Source organism: Elaeis guineensis, chromosome 5 (genome assembly GCF_000442705.2).
Source record: "Elaeis guineensis isolate ETL-2024a chromosome 5, EG11, whole genome shotgun sequence".
Lineage (NCBI taxonomy): Eukaryota > Viridiplantae > Streptophyta > Magnoliopsida > Arecales > Arecaceae > Elaeis > Elaeis guineensis.
In genome coordinates, this window is record NC_025997.2 from 11,938,173 (window position 1) to 11,954,714 (window position 16,542).

The 16,542-nt window shown below is 37.1% G+C and overlaps 1 protein-coding gene across 7 annotated transcripts; it reads right to left on the reverse strand.

Moving 5' to 3' along the window:
- Positions 1-982: 982 nt before the first annotated feature.
- LOC140858068 (2,3-bisphosphoglycerate-independent phosphoglycerate mutase-like) lies at positions 983-13,579 on the reverse strand. 7 transcript variants are annotated; one of them, XM_073257527.1, is made up of 12 exons: positions 13,438-13,571; positions 13,043-13,175; positions 10,704-10,745; positions 9,578-9,705; positions 8,463-8,613; positions 8,179-8,382; positions 6,794-7,218; positions 5,239-5,431; positions 5,068-5,163; positions 3,896-4,051; positions 1,321-1,509; positions 983-1,186 (listed from the first exon to the last, which is right to left on the reverse strand). In XM_073257527.1, exons 2-11 carry the CDS (start codon positions 13,160-13,162, stop codon positions 1,345-1,347), a joined length of 1,680 nt encoding a protein of 559 aa, XP_073113628.1. In that variant the 5' UTR covers positions 13,163-13,175; positions 13,438-13,571; the 3' UTR covers positions 983-1,186; positions 1,321-1,344. The 7 variants fall into 7 exon arrangements, with proteins under 7 accessions (XP_073113628.1, XP_073113624.1, XP_073113623.1 ...); XM_073257523.1 differs by lacking the exon at positions 13,043-13,175 and adding an exon at positions 10,966-11,007 and having other exon boundaries at positions 10,704-10,810; positions 13,438-13,545; XM_073257522.1 differs by lacking the exons at positions 10,704-10,745; positions 13,043-13,175 and adding an exon at positions 10,966-11,007 and having other exon boundaries at positions 13,438-13,547.
- Between the last annotated feature and the right edge of the window lie 2,963 nt (positions 13,580-16,542).

The window sequence follows — 16,542 nt, forward strand, 5'->3', positions numbered from 1 at the left end:
GCGCTGAGTGTGCCACCGATTGCTCCACCGACGGTTGTAGTGGTTGGATTTGCTGTTGTTGGAGGTTTTTGACTGCCTCCGCGAGGACGTTCATTTGTTGCACGATTGCAACAATCTGAGTGTCTGTGGTAACCACGGAATGTGGAGAACTGGACTTTGTTACCAAAGGCAGGAGAGGGGCCTCTTTCCGATGGGAAGAGTGTCTCGCCGAGTCGGTCGCCATTGATCGTTGAGCTCTGATTCTCGTCATTGCGAGTTTTCTTCTTACCGCTATCTTTCCCCTTCCTGGCACGCCAATCTGTTGCTGCCAATCCTCTCGTCGCCTGTTCGTCGGAAACGAGCACCTGCAAAATGAAATCCGCACTGATCGAAGTTGTCTCCGGTGAAAACCCTCCGATGCTTAAGTTAGAGAGGAAGACTGGACGACAGTAGTATGAAAATAGAGACAGAGTTCAACGTATAAAAATTAGCTTATCAAAATTTATTTTCTTACCCCCTTTTTATAGAGTAGATCGTCATAACTATCGAATATGATCCAACATTTAGCAACGTAGAATCACAGAACGATAATCTCGTAGTGGATTATTAATCTCCATAGATTACGCTGTGGTATCAGTAGAGTAACCGTCCGTAACGATTATGATATATTTGAATAAGTCGACTGTGCGTCGAAAATCGATTGTTGATTAGTAATTCTGAAATACCGACGGCCGAAATAATTTATTATCTGTAAAATCCGAACATCGACCACCTACCAATCTTAATTCGATGAGAAATATTCGATCGATCGGCCGAGAGTAATGCTGGTGTGTCAAATTGACGATCGCTTTCAGGATCATCTTTGTTTATTGGACATGAGTCGAGTGTCGAGCGGATTGCACCGGAGGTCAGTCGGTTTTATCCCAAAAGTTCTTAAATATCACTTTCCCAACTTTATGGTTCTAAAATGTCTGAAGTTCGCAATACATCAGGAGCATTTGGATTTCAAAGCAAAGGAATGCCAAATAAGATTTACCACAAGGCCTGTTTAAGATTACACATCTCAACCATTTACAAGGAAAAAGAAAGAGATACCAGTTGCATGTATGTGCGGTTGTCATGAAACAAATGACGATGCATTTTTTAAGTTGGAAGTGGACTAAATATTCATTGCAATTAACACATGCTGACAATCGCCATGAAGTTCCTGCAAGACAACCAACGAATAATAAAACAAGCGTTAGACAAACTTCCAGCAAAATCAAACGTCTTTTGCACCAGCGTCTGAACTCAAAGCAATTGCAGATCCCAAATTGCAGAAATGATTTAATATCCCCTTACACAGTAAGGCACTGGATGTTCGTTTCAGCTGTCAACGACTTCAACGAGGGTTGATTCATAGTCACTGGGTGCCTCGAAACCATGGAGATTCATCACGGTAGCAGCAACATTGGCAAGACCAGCAGTGGGCAAATCCTGTCGGAATCTGACACCTGGAGCAAGCCCAGGACCTCCAATGGCAATGGGAACCTGCAAAATTTTTGATAGATAATGAGTTTGTGCAAGAGACTTCGAAATAAAGGCACAATAACAAGCCTGAGTATCTCAGATTAAGTAAGAAAATGATTAACACCTGACAAACAAAAACAAGCGCTCAACTGTTTTAACAGGAGAAGTTATACACACTAATGCAATGATAGCCAAAAAAAAAAACGATAGGTTTAAAAATATTAATGAATAATAACACAACTCCCTGTCCATGAAAAGGTTTTGCTATTCACAAGATAAAGCAGCTAAAATACAGTACATAAATCAGTCACCATTTGATGAAGATTGCAGAGGTAATTACCAATGACAAACCACATGGTCGAACAAAAACAACCAACTTATTTCCTAAAATATCTATGGTAGCATCTATAGGTGAGGCACAATGAGACCAACCAGCTTATAATTAAGTACAGGCCTTTTTTCAGTTTATGCATACGTTCTGTTTATTGTGGGGTCATCAGACAGCTGCAGTTTTATGTCTACCATTGGGGGAAAAAAAGATTAGAGAAGACCTCCATGGTCTTTTGGTTCTCAAGTAGTAAACGTTTGCTATTTCAATCAGCAGAATGTTGAAAGCTGAACTGTACTTCCCTAATATTTTTTTTCCCCTTGAGAGTACATACGACCAATAACAGTTTGAACAATTATATTTTTGGTTGTTGGCTTTCACTTACATGGTGCACTCAAGTGCGCCTGTCTGTACAGTGTATGTATTATTCTCCAAGTTGAACTCTTAATCTCATTTAATCAATGGGTAAATGTATCTTCAGGTTTCAACCATTTATTACTTGATCCGCTTCTATGGAAGTAACCAGGTCACCTGTCACTCACTTAAGAGGTTCCACCCACAAAAAAGTATAAGCCGGTATTGGAAATGTCAACCAAGTTTATGATGCACAAGAATCAGTTAATTTGTGGCAATTGCTGAGAAATGAAAGGCTTGAGGCCGATTTTTGATCTAGGCATCCCACAAATTAACTGATTCTTGAAGTTTATCACACGAGTAGCGTATCCTATCTGCACATGACAGAGTTCAATATGAGCCAAATAATAATTGGCTAGGAAACTAAATTTATGGTTGGAAATGTTGTGTAGAACAAGATTCTTGAACCATATGAACCACAATAGAGCATGGGAATATAGAATAAAAAAGGCTGAATTAGATTTTTTTTTTTAAATCCTCAACAGATTATTTGCCTTATGTGGAACCTTGCTATGCAAAATAAGTTTGTTGGGTGAAAATATATATAACAATATATGAGCACCGTTAAATGAAGCAGAGGTACTGAAGCAGCAGTAAGAAAACTATTTTTAAAATCTTTTGAACCATTAATTGAATTGATCAGTCATTTCAGACAGCAAATCCATGCATCCATAAGATAGAGGTCAAATAGTTAATTATACATATGAAAATTAAACAAAGCTTTTATGGAAAGATAACAAAAAGATTAGCAATCAATTATCAAATCTTTCCCAAAGTAGCCAAAATAATATATTACTAGTGATTTACAGCAAACGAGATTTCCACATTGCTATCTTCATCAAGTCGCAATTGCTTGTATAAACTGAAATATTAGGCCAACTGAACTTACCAGTGCTAACAGATTGGTAGATGAATATCATGAATCATCTAACAGATATGCTGGATATAACAGAAGATACAACTCTTCAAATACTTTCTACACTACCGGTGATTAGGACCACATATGCCACAGGCAATCCTTAACAAAAGTCATAATTCCACCAGAAACTAAAAACTATAAGTGCATTTGCAAAGGACCATCAAGCAGACAGTAAAGCTCGAACAGCCATTGAAATTCTTTAGCTGAATAGTAACATGAATGAGGTAATCAATGTTAAAAGTTGAACAAATAGAACAGGTAGAGATATCGAAGTCAAACATTCAAGCTGAACCAAACTAGCAAATGACCCCTCACGATTATAATTATCAAATTACTTGAACCATGGCAACCATAACAACTGAATTGGAGAAAAGGGGAAAAAATCTCCCGATGTGTAGTTGGCACTCTTGCGGGCTACATTCATGGAGTAACAAAAGGTAGCCCATTTTAACATCCTACAAGCATACACACCCTATGCAATTGTCTGCCATGCACCTTATTATTTATAGGGCCTAAGCGCCTTGGACATTTTTTTCGAAATGAAACACCTCCCTTATTATAATTATTTGGGAGTGATGCTCCCACAAATGCAACATAAATCCAAAAGTTTGGTCTAGAATTAATGACAATTATGATGGTCGTGATCAGATAGCAATAACAGCCAAAAATTATGGTTTTATTCATTAAAATGGTCAAGACAATGATGCAAGGAAGAATCAAACTACAACAGAGGTCAGTATGCATACTGGTTGAAGTGTATGGGAAGTAAGGATTTGAATGTTTCCATTTTTGTCGAGTTGTGGTTGGCCAGATTTGTTCCTTTTTATCATGTCTTCTGCATTCCCATGATCAGCAGTGACAACATAGATGCCACCCACTTGCTCAACAGCATCCAGTATCATCTGAAAGAACATTGGATTGTCATGGGCATTTTGCCAGTAAGGATCAACCAGAATAATTCAATCAGAATGAGATTATGAGACTTTTTGCCAGAATGACATAACTCTCATTCATTCATTCAGATCTGTCTAAATTACTTTGATATTACTGCAAGTCAATTTTTCTTATAAGTACCAATTGGATTATATAGGAACGAAAACTAAAAATATAAAACCACCTTTACCAAAATAGCATGTACAAGGAAGACCGCTAATTGTTGCTTAATATAATGGAAAGTAAGATCCCAATGGCACTATAGGTCCACCAAAAACTATAATTCTCTCCATTCAAATGGACAGATGTTAGGAAGATGAATTTCTTTACTCCACTGAAACTTAACCTATCACTGGATAATATTTCATATTTCTAATATCTGGTTTGGAATACTTAAATTCTGCAAGAGATTGCATTATCGTGTCAGTGGCTCCCAAACTACTAAATTCTTTTTAGGCCAAATATTAGCATCCCTAGCACCAATTTAACTTTTCAGGAGAGCTCCCCTTTTTTTCCTTGTTTTGCTCTCAAGATTTCCCATTTTCTTTTGTATCTTTAGTACTTTTATATGTCAGAAAGCCAGCCTTGTTTGGTCGGTCTGCTGACATGCATCGCTGGAGCAAACCCAGATAATCCATCCCTTCTTGGTTGCAGATTCTCATCAATTAATGCACAAAAAAATCCTACCCAAACAAGTTCATCTTAGATATTCATAGATTAATTTAATGTTCGCTTCAAATTTTGTGAAATGCTGCAAGACATATAAAATTGAAAGTGATACAACACAGAATATTAAAAGCAAATCCAGGTTAACTTTATAGCCAGACACATGGAATTGCTTTCTCGTTCTCATATTTTATATACTTTTGAGAATGACAGGAAAGGAAAAAACTGAAAACAGCATCGATTTGGGGTAAAAGTCTAAAATACCACCACCGCAAATTGAACAATAGCACAAGAAGTCAGTTGACATATAAAACATTACCTTCACAGCTTCATCAGCAGCCTTGCAACCCACAATGGTGGCTTCAATGTCACCAGTATGGCCCACCATATCTCCATTAGGTAGGTTGACACGGACCTACATATATTTATATACTACTAAATAAAAGGCCATATCATTGAAATCCTTTTCTTCTAACAGCCGATACATTACCTGGTGGAACTTGTGGCTTAGGATAGCATCCGTAGCCTTTTCAGCAATTTCTAAGGCCTTCATCTTTGGTTGAACATTGAATGAGATCCCAGTATCACTTGGAATTTCTACATATTCTTCCATGTTTGGATCAAAGTATCCCGACCGGTTTCCATTCCAGAAAAAGGTGACATGACCAAATTTGACAGTCTCACTATTACATAAAATATAAAATAAAATTAATATGTGCCTGTAATTAGTAGTAACACATACAAAGCAGTCTCATGAATAGGCAATTGAGAATAACAAAGGCACGATTAAACTGTGGGCCTTCAATGATATACTAAAAATGATAAATAATTATAGCAACGGTAATTCTAAATCATAATTTAGATTCAGTATCTCAGTTTAGAAAACCTCGTATTATAAAATTAAACATTAGAACTCCAGATTCACAAATTAATATGGACTACAAACTTTAGAAACAGAGTATGAAACTTAATGTACAGTAATTTGAAACACAGAAACCAGTACACAGGTCAAATGAGAATCTATTGAACAACGTAGGGACATCATCCCAGGAAGCAAATTTGGAAAAACATAAAATGAATCTCTTAATGACTTGGTCAGATGTTTCTTTTTATTGTCCTAATCAAGGTGCCACAATTCAGTAAAAATTTAGCCAAGATTATGCAGAATATGTATAAAGTAAAACGGCATCACACAATCCAATCTTACCAACAAGAATTGTCTGAATTGATTCACGAATGAAAATTTAGCCAAGGTAGCTAAGAAGAAATTGTTCTGGCTCAAGCAAGACTGATTTATACATAGAAAAGATGTCATGTCTTCTACAATTCACCATGTAATGAATATTCTAGTGTTCTTCTACCAAAGCTTCCACATGGCTGCAGTCACTTCTCCTCTGCACCATCTGTGATAGTGCACAGAAGAAAATAAGTGGTGGGAAAAGAGAAGTTTCTTCCATACGGCCAGGTCAGATATTCTTATTGTGAGTCTCTGTAGTAAAGCTTATGACTAGGTGGGAGAAGTGAAGGATGGGGAGATGATTTACAACTTGAATTTTCTTCAATTGCAGCACTGCTAAGGAGAGAAGTGTCATAAATTATACTAATTATTTATCTCCATGACATTTACTAACAACACAAATAACATTCAAAAAATCAAATATATATGAGGATATGAATCAATAAAGAAGGATTTCAGCATCAACTTAATCTAGAGTTCAGGATCCCAAAATACTGTAAACACATTCATCATAAGCTCTATTGGGGTAAAAATCTTTGAGATTCAATTTGATGATCTTGTACAAAGACTTTTACCAACTCAAGCTGAAAGTTAAATGCCAAGCATTCAAATTAATTAATGTAATTGGACAGCTACACAAGCAACCAAGCTAAGGAGAAAGATAAAGGTATTTGGAAAATATAATAGTTTCATGGGAAGAAAAGCAAAATGACTGCATAATTAAGCACTTTTTTGTAATTGGTTGTAAAAAATGAAATGCATAAGTCTGTGAAAGCCATCAATTCCAAACTATTGCATAGCACATCACCTGCAAGCAAAAGTACGGATGCCATTGTGCACTAAGTATTCACCAGATGTCCTCTCAATCTCTGGAGGAGAAACAAGATAGTGGCTTGGAAGCTTTAATTCACCATCATACTGAAGCATTCCAGCATAATGAATCTTTGGGAACTGTACACGATCAAATTTGTCAAAATTCTCATACTCTAGAGCTTTAGCAATCATAACCATACGATCTGCTCGGAAGTTGAATGTCACGACAGCATCACCATCAACAATAGGTCCAACCGCCTTGCCACTCTCATCAACTATAACAAAAGGGGGCAAGTACTGGTCATTGGCTTTGGGATCTTCCCTCAGCTTTTTCACTGCTTCAAGAGCACTTCGAAACTTGTATGGTGCTTCACCCAGAACCTGAGCATCCCAGCCGCGCTTAACAACCTCCCAGTCATTCTGCAAAATCATTTTATATGAAGTAATTAAAACATCCAGAAATTTCTTTAGTCACCATGCAAGTACAAAAAATTGATATCTAGCAATTAGCAGACAACCTCCATTGGCTGCTTAGCAGGTGCAGGTGCAGGTGCAGGGAAGTGGGTATTTAAAAACACTAGAAGCACTTAGGCAGCAGGTGCTATATCAAGTTTCTGAGGAGTTTACAACGCAAGTGCACTACCCTATATAGAAGTTTCTTGTCATTAAGACCAATTGCAAATGGAATCAAAATTTATACAGCCATAAGATGCCATTACAAGGTGATGTGACACAAGCAATGATTTAAATAAAGCATAGCAATTTAACATTAGAAACATATAGGACAAGAACACCATAGTTCAAACAAAGGCATTGAAGCAAAAGAAATGATTAAAAAGAATAAAAATGAGCTGGTGCGCCTTAAGCAAAAAGTAGCCACAGTTATCAACAATCAACATACTGTAGCTCCACATTGTAAATGACAAATGGACCAAAGTTCAACTCATTTGGATGCTTCCAGAACATAAAATGCATCAAACATCATTTCATTTTGAAAGCTGCTCTATTTTTGACAATTTGACTCACACATACAAAATTTCTGAAACTTCAAACTTTTCAGGCATTTTAGAAACAGATCATGATGATATCATGAATCATCATACAACAGTAGCACCAAATAATAATCTCTCTCTCTCTCTCTCTCTCTCTCACACACACACACACACACACTCACACTCACTCTGACTCTCTGGATGTGTGTGTATGAAGAGATCACAAGTCAAAAATGATATCAGACCTTTTTCCTTGCTACATATCCTACCACTGATGTTTTTCTTGAGACGTGAAGAATTGAAGACAAGACTGAACCAGAATTTAACAAACAATATTCTCATAACCACCAGCATATAATCATTCTAAAATAAAGAGTTTCACATATACCTCATAGCGGTCCATGGTAACATACATCCTACCCCCACCAGATGCAATTTGTGCATCAATACCTTCCTCCCATAACTTTGAAAGGTCATTCTCTAGCATTTCTACAAAGCCTACACTGGTACCATCCAAAACGTCACGACCATCAGTAAGGATATGGACACGGATTCTTTTGGCACCATGCTCACTAGCTCCTTTAAGTAGCAACTGCAAGAAGAAAAAGTTATCAATTTTTGAAAATCATCAAAGCAGTTGTCAAACAATAACTGAGAATACCTAATATATACCTGCAGCTGATCAAGCCGTGAGTGGACACCCCCATCACTCAACAAACCAATGAGATGCAAAGTACCTTGATCAAAACATTCTTGAATGTATTTAAAGCCTTCTCCTTCATATATTTTTCCAGAGGCAAGTGCAAGATCAACTAGCTTAGCACTGTAGTTAAAAGAACATTCAACTCAGGAGTGTTGCATTTTTAAAAAAAAAATGTGTTTAAAAGAAATTCAACGGAAGCAGAATCAATGATGAAAAGCAGGAAAATGCCAGAAAAAAAAAATTGACACAAACAGATGTTCAATATGACAATTCGCAGGAAGGAATATAATTCTTTTCAATTACCAAATTTGTTTTTTTTTTAAAAAAAAAAACTGCTCAGTCAGATTTATCTCTTATAAATCTATGAAAAGTTCTGTCAGTACCTAGTGAGAAACACAGGTAAACACCCTTTACGAGAGAGAAATAAGAAACCAGAAAAAAAACTCAACAGACCGTTAGAAAACACTAGAGGAACATAAATTTATGAATTTAATAATAAGCATTTATGAATTTAAAAGCTGTAAAGTAGTTGACTACATCTAACTTTACCGACCACACTTTTCTTTTACATAGTGACAAAATTTAATAAGAATTCCTTTTTCTATATGTATCACTTGTTTGAGAGGGTTAAAAGACACATCTTTTTAAGTGATAAAAAACTATCAGATTTTTTATTGATATACTATTATATTCTCGATACATTCGAACTGGTTATTTTTCAAAATATCAATGGTTCGTTCTAAGGCATGCCACAGCGATACCAACAAATAAATACAGTTAACAGGAAGAATGTATGCAATTTGAAAGTTAACTTAAAAAATTATAATCTGCTTTATAAATAATCGTGATGTTACAAATTAAAAGATGTCCACTGCATCTTAGGTACTACAAGCAGTAGAAAGAAGCAGAACCAGACACAAAGTCCACTTTATTAGAGTGCCCTCGTTTTCATATAGTTAGGTTCAAAAGAAAACATTTCAGGATTAAGTACAATAAATGCAACTAAAACAACTTAAAAAAATCCTCAAAATGAAATATAAAGGAATTTCTGAAAATGGAGTGCATTGTGAGGTAAGCACCATACCCCTGGGCATAAATTCGTCCTGCACCTAGTGCATTGTGACCAACCTCACTGTTACCCATGTCATCATCCGTAGGCAGTCCCACTGCTGTGCCATGAGCCTTTAACAATCTCCATCTCTCTGGAGCACCCTACAAAAAGGTGGATTATGTTTATAATACTATCTTATCCATAGGCAAATGCTGAATGATTTTAGTTGTATCCTCTAGCAGCAGAAACGTGAATGGCAATTTAACTTGCACCCAAGCATTTTTGTTTTGTCAGATAATTGAGTCACTTAATTAATCAGCAGGAAAAAAAAAATCTGAGTACATAATTGAATGACCAGTAAGGATTGATGCTACAACCACATCAAGAGAGGGATTTTCTCACAATAACACCACCTTCATCTAATCTTTCCCTGGCAAGTTGGTCAACTACTTCATCAGCAGCAGTATGCAAAAGAATAGAAGTAACACCACCCAAGGCACCAACATATCCTAGGTCCAGACATGAAAAGGAGAGGTTTCTGCAACCCAGGTTAACCTATTTTACCGACCAAGTTCATAAACCTCCTCAAGCCCCCTTGCACTGTCAACTCATCCTGGAGGTGTCTACATTAACAATTTGAAATTCTCCTACCACAAAAGGACCCACATCCTTCAAAGCCTTGAAGACAGCATGTCCAAAAAGCCACAAACAAAATATAAATGGCGGAGACAACGATTGATACTTGATAGCCTCTGAACCACGAGATAACTAAAGTGGCACATGTAATCTCAACTACTACACTGCTATAAAATGTAACGCAATAGACTGCAAATCCAATAAGAACATAGATTTGAGGTAACCCTTGTGTTGTATGATGAAAAGCCACATGAAAAATTGGACAAGCAGTCGTAGTTTATTAAGAGTTGATTTTTTTTTTTTTCCCTCTCTCTCGAACCACCAGAAAATGAAGCTAAGGTTATTCAGATGAAAAAGAAAGCCAGATAGATCAAACAGACTTGGGAGAACAGAATAAAAAATAAGGTAACAATACTAACATCAGCTGCACAAGGGCAAACGCCATCAATAATTCCATGGATGCTAACCATCTAGGCCAATAAAACCAAACAGGAGACAGACATCGGCTCAAAGAATTTATTACCTTCTTAAGCGAATCCATGGTCGGCGTCTCGGCGACATGAATTGTCACGCCCCGAACCCAACACCCGGGTCGGATACGTGATGGCCGCACACTCCTTAGAGCAAGCCCTAAAGAATATGCAAGACCAAAATAAATCATTACAACCTTAACATCCATAACAATTAATTTTAATAATAATTCATAAAATCTTACATAATTATAATTTAAATTTCTTCAATTCTCTGATCAGATACTATGACACTCTATTTATCCTTCTACTCACCCGTAAATCCAAGCCATAGCCAATCATGAACGTCCTGTAACTCTGAGAAGAAAAAGAAAGATGAAGGGATGTGAGCTTTACAGCCCAGTAAGAATTCCCATATCACACTGATATAGTAATAAAATCTGAAAATAAGAATAAGCAATAAAATATAAAATCTCGTATTCAATGTCCAGAATAATACAAACATCCATAAATTTTCTGTCTTGTTAAAATAGATGCATCATCATATGTTAACAGGTGAAATACTTTTGTTCAACAATTATTTCATATCTTATCTTTCATTTCTCCTTTCATAATCACATTATTCTTAACAGTTTCCTTCCGGCTCTGGACTATCCAAGTCTATACCTCAGTCATCATCCGGATCGAATCCACTTAAAAAGTCTTTCAAGACTGTCCCAGGATGAGCTCCTGGCCGGCTGTCCCACGTACGAAAGTCCGTGAGAGGCTGTCCCAGGCATAAGCTCCTGGCGGGCTGTCCCAGACATGAACTCCTGGCCGGCTGATCCACCTGTAAGCCAGTGGGGGCTGTCCCAGGCATAAGCTCCTGGCGGGCTGTTCCACATGACAAGGCTAGTCCATACCATATATCTCTTTCTTTTCATTTAATCATTATGTGTTGATTTCATCAATCAATTCTGTCTTGCATTATGATCAATTCAGATATGTCATATCCATATAATCATGCCATCAATCTCTGATACATATATATTAACATAACATACTCATGCTCAAAATCAAATAACAGTATCTCAGATATAATAATTTCATCAATCTCAAATCCGACGATGCAAAACCACTAATGCAAGACCAACAGTAAAATAGCATATATATAATGGTGATCATGTACAGGAATTTTTACCTTTATCGGTGACTGATCCAAGCACAGAAATCAATGTTCTTCTTTGATTTATGAATTTCTTTAACAAAATATTTCACTCGATATCATTTGCAGACAATCATCTCTTCGTAACCCTGATCAAATATAAAGATTATATATGGAGAAAATTACCGATAATCGATCCTAATAACACAGATCGAGGACCTTTCTTAGGATTAACCAAAATTAGGACTTGTCTATGTATCTGGATCCTCCACTGATCCATAAGACTTCTAGAGAGAGAAAATTCATGAAGAGAGAAAATTCTAGAGAGAGAAAGTGGAGAGAGAAACTTTCGTATCCTTTCAATGAGGCACTCATGATCGAGATCATCAGATGTCCTATCAGGGTGACTCAATATGAATCAAGTGTTACAAATTTCGAATAGGATCGAACTAGGATCAGATCTACCGCACGAATTTCGGAGCAATCTCAGATCATCTTATTTTCATCTCAATTTTATCCTAGGATCCGTGATGAAATCAGAGAGAGAGGAAGACTCTAGAGAGACAATTCATAAAAAGAGAAAAAGTTTAGAGAGAGAAAATAGGGAGAGAATCTAGAGAGAGAAAATAGGGAGAGAATCTAGAGAGAGGAGAGAGAGAAAATTTTTCTCTCTTCTTCTTCTTTTTATTTTATTTTATTTTATTTTTATTTTTATTTTTCTCTTTTTCTTTTTCTTTTTCTTTCTTTTCTTTTTCTTTTTCCTTTTTCTTTTCTTTTTCTTTTCTTTTCTTTTCTTCTTCTTCTTCTTCTTCTTCTTCTTCTTCTTCTTCTTTCTTCTTCTTTTTCTTTTTCCGTGGGTTCATTTGGGCCAAAACAGAGGACCATGAGGTCCCCTCGTTGGTTGGCCGGCGGTGAGGCTTTGGGCCAGGGGAGAAAGGGAAGAGGGAGAGAAAGAAGGGGAGGGGCTTACCTCGAGCTCCGGCAGCCGAGAAGAACTCCGGCAATCCTTTTTTCCCATCTAAGAACCCGCAGATCCTCTTGAAAAAATCTCTCAATTTCTTAAAAATCTCTCTAAAATCAATTGCAAAGACATAAGGGAGGGAAGGAGGGTTTTATAGGAGAGATTTTCTACCTCTGATCGGACTCTACCGATCCGATTTCATCGGAAACGGAGAGGAGGAAGACTCTGATTAGGAGTCTTTCTCCTTCTCTGTTTTTTTTTTTTTAAATCTGAATTATTACATGAATGCAGTTATACTTATCGGGGTTACCTTCGCCCCATCCATCCAGAACCACGACGGCCACCGTCTTCCCTTTTGGAAGCTTCGGGTGGTCCGCCAATTTCCATGAGAATTCCGAGGTTCCCATCTCCTCCAAATCTCTAAAAAAACAACACTAAAATCCTTAACAAAGAAGGAAAAAGTACCACTACGCATTAAAATGGAAAGCTAAAAAAAACATAAGGACGAATTGAAAGTATAAAAAAGAAAGGAAGAAAATCTAAGAGCTTTCACATAAAAAAAAAAATGGAGGGATTAGAAAATCAAATTACAATTACGCATTCAGTGAATACAGTCTGATGTAATGGCCCGAGAAAACAGCGGGAAGAAACAAATTAAAATCGAAGGGAGATGGAATGATACCTTACGAGATTCCTTGAGTTGGATTCAGGTGAGAATAGTTTCGAAGGAGGAATAAGCGACAAGGTCTCCACCCTCGATTCCCGAAAGCTGAAGGTATTTATTAGAGGCGGAAAAATTCGGCGGGGGATTTATGGGCCGTCGGTTTGGGAGGTGCTGTTAGTTTCAATAAAAGATGTACGGTGAAAGCGAGACGTGGCGTCTAGACGGTGCGTCTCACTCTAACACCACGACCTGCGTGGTCTCATATTATATTATTATTATTATTATTATTATGCTCGATATTCGTTACAAGGTGGGACCGGTGGGTGCCTCACGAGCTTACAAGTCATGAGAATGCACTAGAGTCCGGCACGTATCCGGTGGGTGTTAATAGGCTTCTGGCTTTAGGAAAGAAGTCACGGACGTGGTGTGATTAATGGAGTACCCTTTTTCGGATCTCATTTTGTCACGTCTCCGATCCGAAATTTATGGATCGAAGATCGTGACAACTACCGCATATTCATGAAGAACTCTCCTCATAAATATGCAAGACATCTCATCACGATATCAATGCATCGCAGCAGAATAAATTCAAATAATTATTATTCAACTGTAATTCAAGTAATTAAATCAAATGTCTTACATCCAATAAAATTTTTCGCTAAAAACAATAAAAATAATAGATCTAAGTTCAATGAAGTGTTGACAATGCTAAATCTCGCCTCTAAAAACTCTGTCCCAAAATTTCTTCCCACGCTCGAAATTAATTATCTGAATCTGAAAAATAGAAAGAAAGATAATGAGCTAGACAGCCCAGTAAGTAACAAGTATCTCTACCAGATATTCAGATATTATATAATTTTCAAGAATAATACTACAATTAAATATAAAAATATATTTCATGCTGATTTAATACAAATCCAATATTTTCAAAAATTCACACATAATATAATCATAAATCCGATTCGATTCAAAACACTCGTAACTCAACAGCCTCGACTATGACCAACGTTTAACCCCCATTGACGGGGTCCACAGAATACCAGCGCACAACCCCCACTGGCAGGGTCCAGAAATACCAGCGCACAACCCCCACTGGCAGGGTCCACAAATACCAGCGCACAACCTCCACTGGCAGGGTCCAGAAAGTACCAACGTATAATCCCCATTGGCGGGGCCCACTGAAACATAGTTAGGCTGAGAGCATAAATTCGATCTATATCAAAACACTTAGTACCACAATATATATCATAATCTTTCACTAAACATGTGCATAAATCGATATACCATAACTTTTCAAAAGCACTTTTCTTTCAAAACATAATGCCATAAATCATGCATAATTTCAGAGAATAATTATTTATTTTCAGAATAAATATGGAATATCTCGAGAAGATGATTCATTACTTACCTTTCACGGAGCACTGAATGAACGGATCGACTAACTTCTAGGAGATTCTTCCGTGCCTATTATCCAAAATTATATTTTTACATTAATTTTAATTCAAAATTAAATCTAAACAAATCCCAACTCAAAACCTCACTTAAAATCGACTCTTTCCTAAACTCGATCAAAATCATCAGATGAGACCTCCCACTACGCTAATCCTAGAGGAATCACTTTAGAGAGAGAGAGGAATCCATCAAGAGAGAGAAATATCCTAGAGAGAGAAAATTCTAGAGAGAGAAAGTAGAGAGAGAAAGTCCAATTTTAGAGAGAGAAAGTCAGAGTTCAATCTGAAAGAAGAGAGAGAAGAGAGAGAAACTCTCTCTCTCATCAATTTCATTTTTTATTTATTTACTTACTTACTTATTTGTTCATATATATATATATATAAATATATATATATATATTATTATTATTATTATTATTATTATTATTATTATTATTATTATTTTCTTTTCTTTTCTTTTCTTTTTTTTCTCTCTTTTCTTTTTCTTCTTTTTCTTTTTCTTTTTTTTTCTTCTTTTTCTTTCCTTTTTCTTCTTTTTCTTCTTTTCTTTTCTTTTTCTTTTCTTTTCTTTTTCTTTTTTTTTCTTCTTCTCGGTTCTTCCCGCGCCGGAACAGGGGACCGGCGTCCCCTCAGCCTTGACCGGCCGTTCGGGCCACGGCCGCCACGGCGGAGGCCGGCGGCCGACGGAAATCACTCCCCAGATCACGGAGGAGGGTGGCCGGCGATCAATTTCCGATCGTCGGCGTCGGAGATTTCCAGGAAAATAAGCCAAAAAACAGAGTCTGTTCCTGACCAAAAATCGGCGACGCTCGTCGCCGGCCACCGCGCACAAATGCACGGGGGAAAGAGGAAGGAAGGGAGAAAAAAGTGAAGGACTTACCACGACCTCCTGGGACCTCGTCGGAGAGAAAACACGGTGAGGAACCAACTGCGCCCGCGGCTCTTCTTCGGAAAAATCGGAGAGAAAGAGGGGAAGAGAAGACCGATGAATCGATTCTAAAGAGAGGGGGTCTTCTTATAGGAATTTCTAGGACTCCGAGGGGTCTTAGGAGTTCGATCTTTGCTCGGATTTCGCCGGAGAAGGAGACTCCTATCGGGAGTCTTCTTCCCGGTTTAGAATTCCTCTGTTTTTTTTTTTTCTGTTTGGGCTTTTGTGGGCTGAAAAGGGTTTTGGGCTATAACACATTTTGGACTCGTAGATAAATAGCTATTGCATGGTTAGTTTTTATGAAAAAATAATTTTTTTCTTTTGTTTTTTTGGTTAAAATAATTCATCCATGTCCCCTGTGAATGCATCCAAAAAAAAAAAAAACTAAAACTAAAAGACTTAGGAGCCACTCCGATAGTGATCATAAGAAATCTTAATATACTCCGCAACATGGACTACCATCCAATCAATTACAATATTTATCTTTCAAAAAATATATAATTATAGCAAAATCGACATCTCCCGTGGGAGAGAATAGATAACAGCTTCCTGCACATAACTTTGAATCCAGAACAACACAACAGCTGAGTCATCCTCGATGGTAATGTAATTCATTCTCAATATACATTGTTGCTTGTAAATCTACCAGTGTATTCCTTCATATATATTGTTGTTGCAAGACTCCGAAAGTGAGATCAGCAAAGAATCGAACTGGAGAGCTGAGAGTTACGCTGGCATGAACTA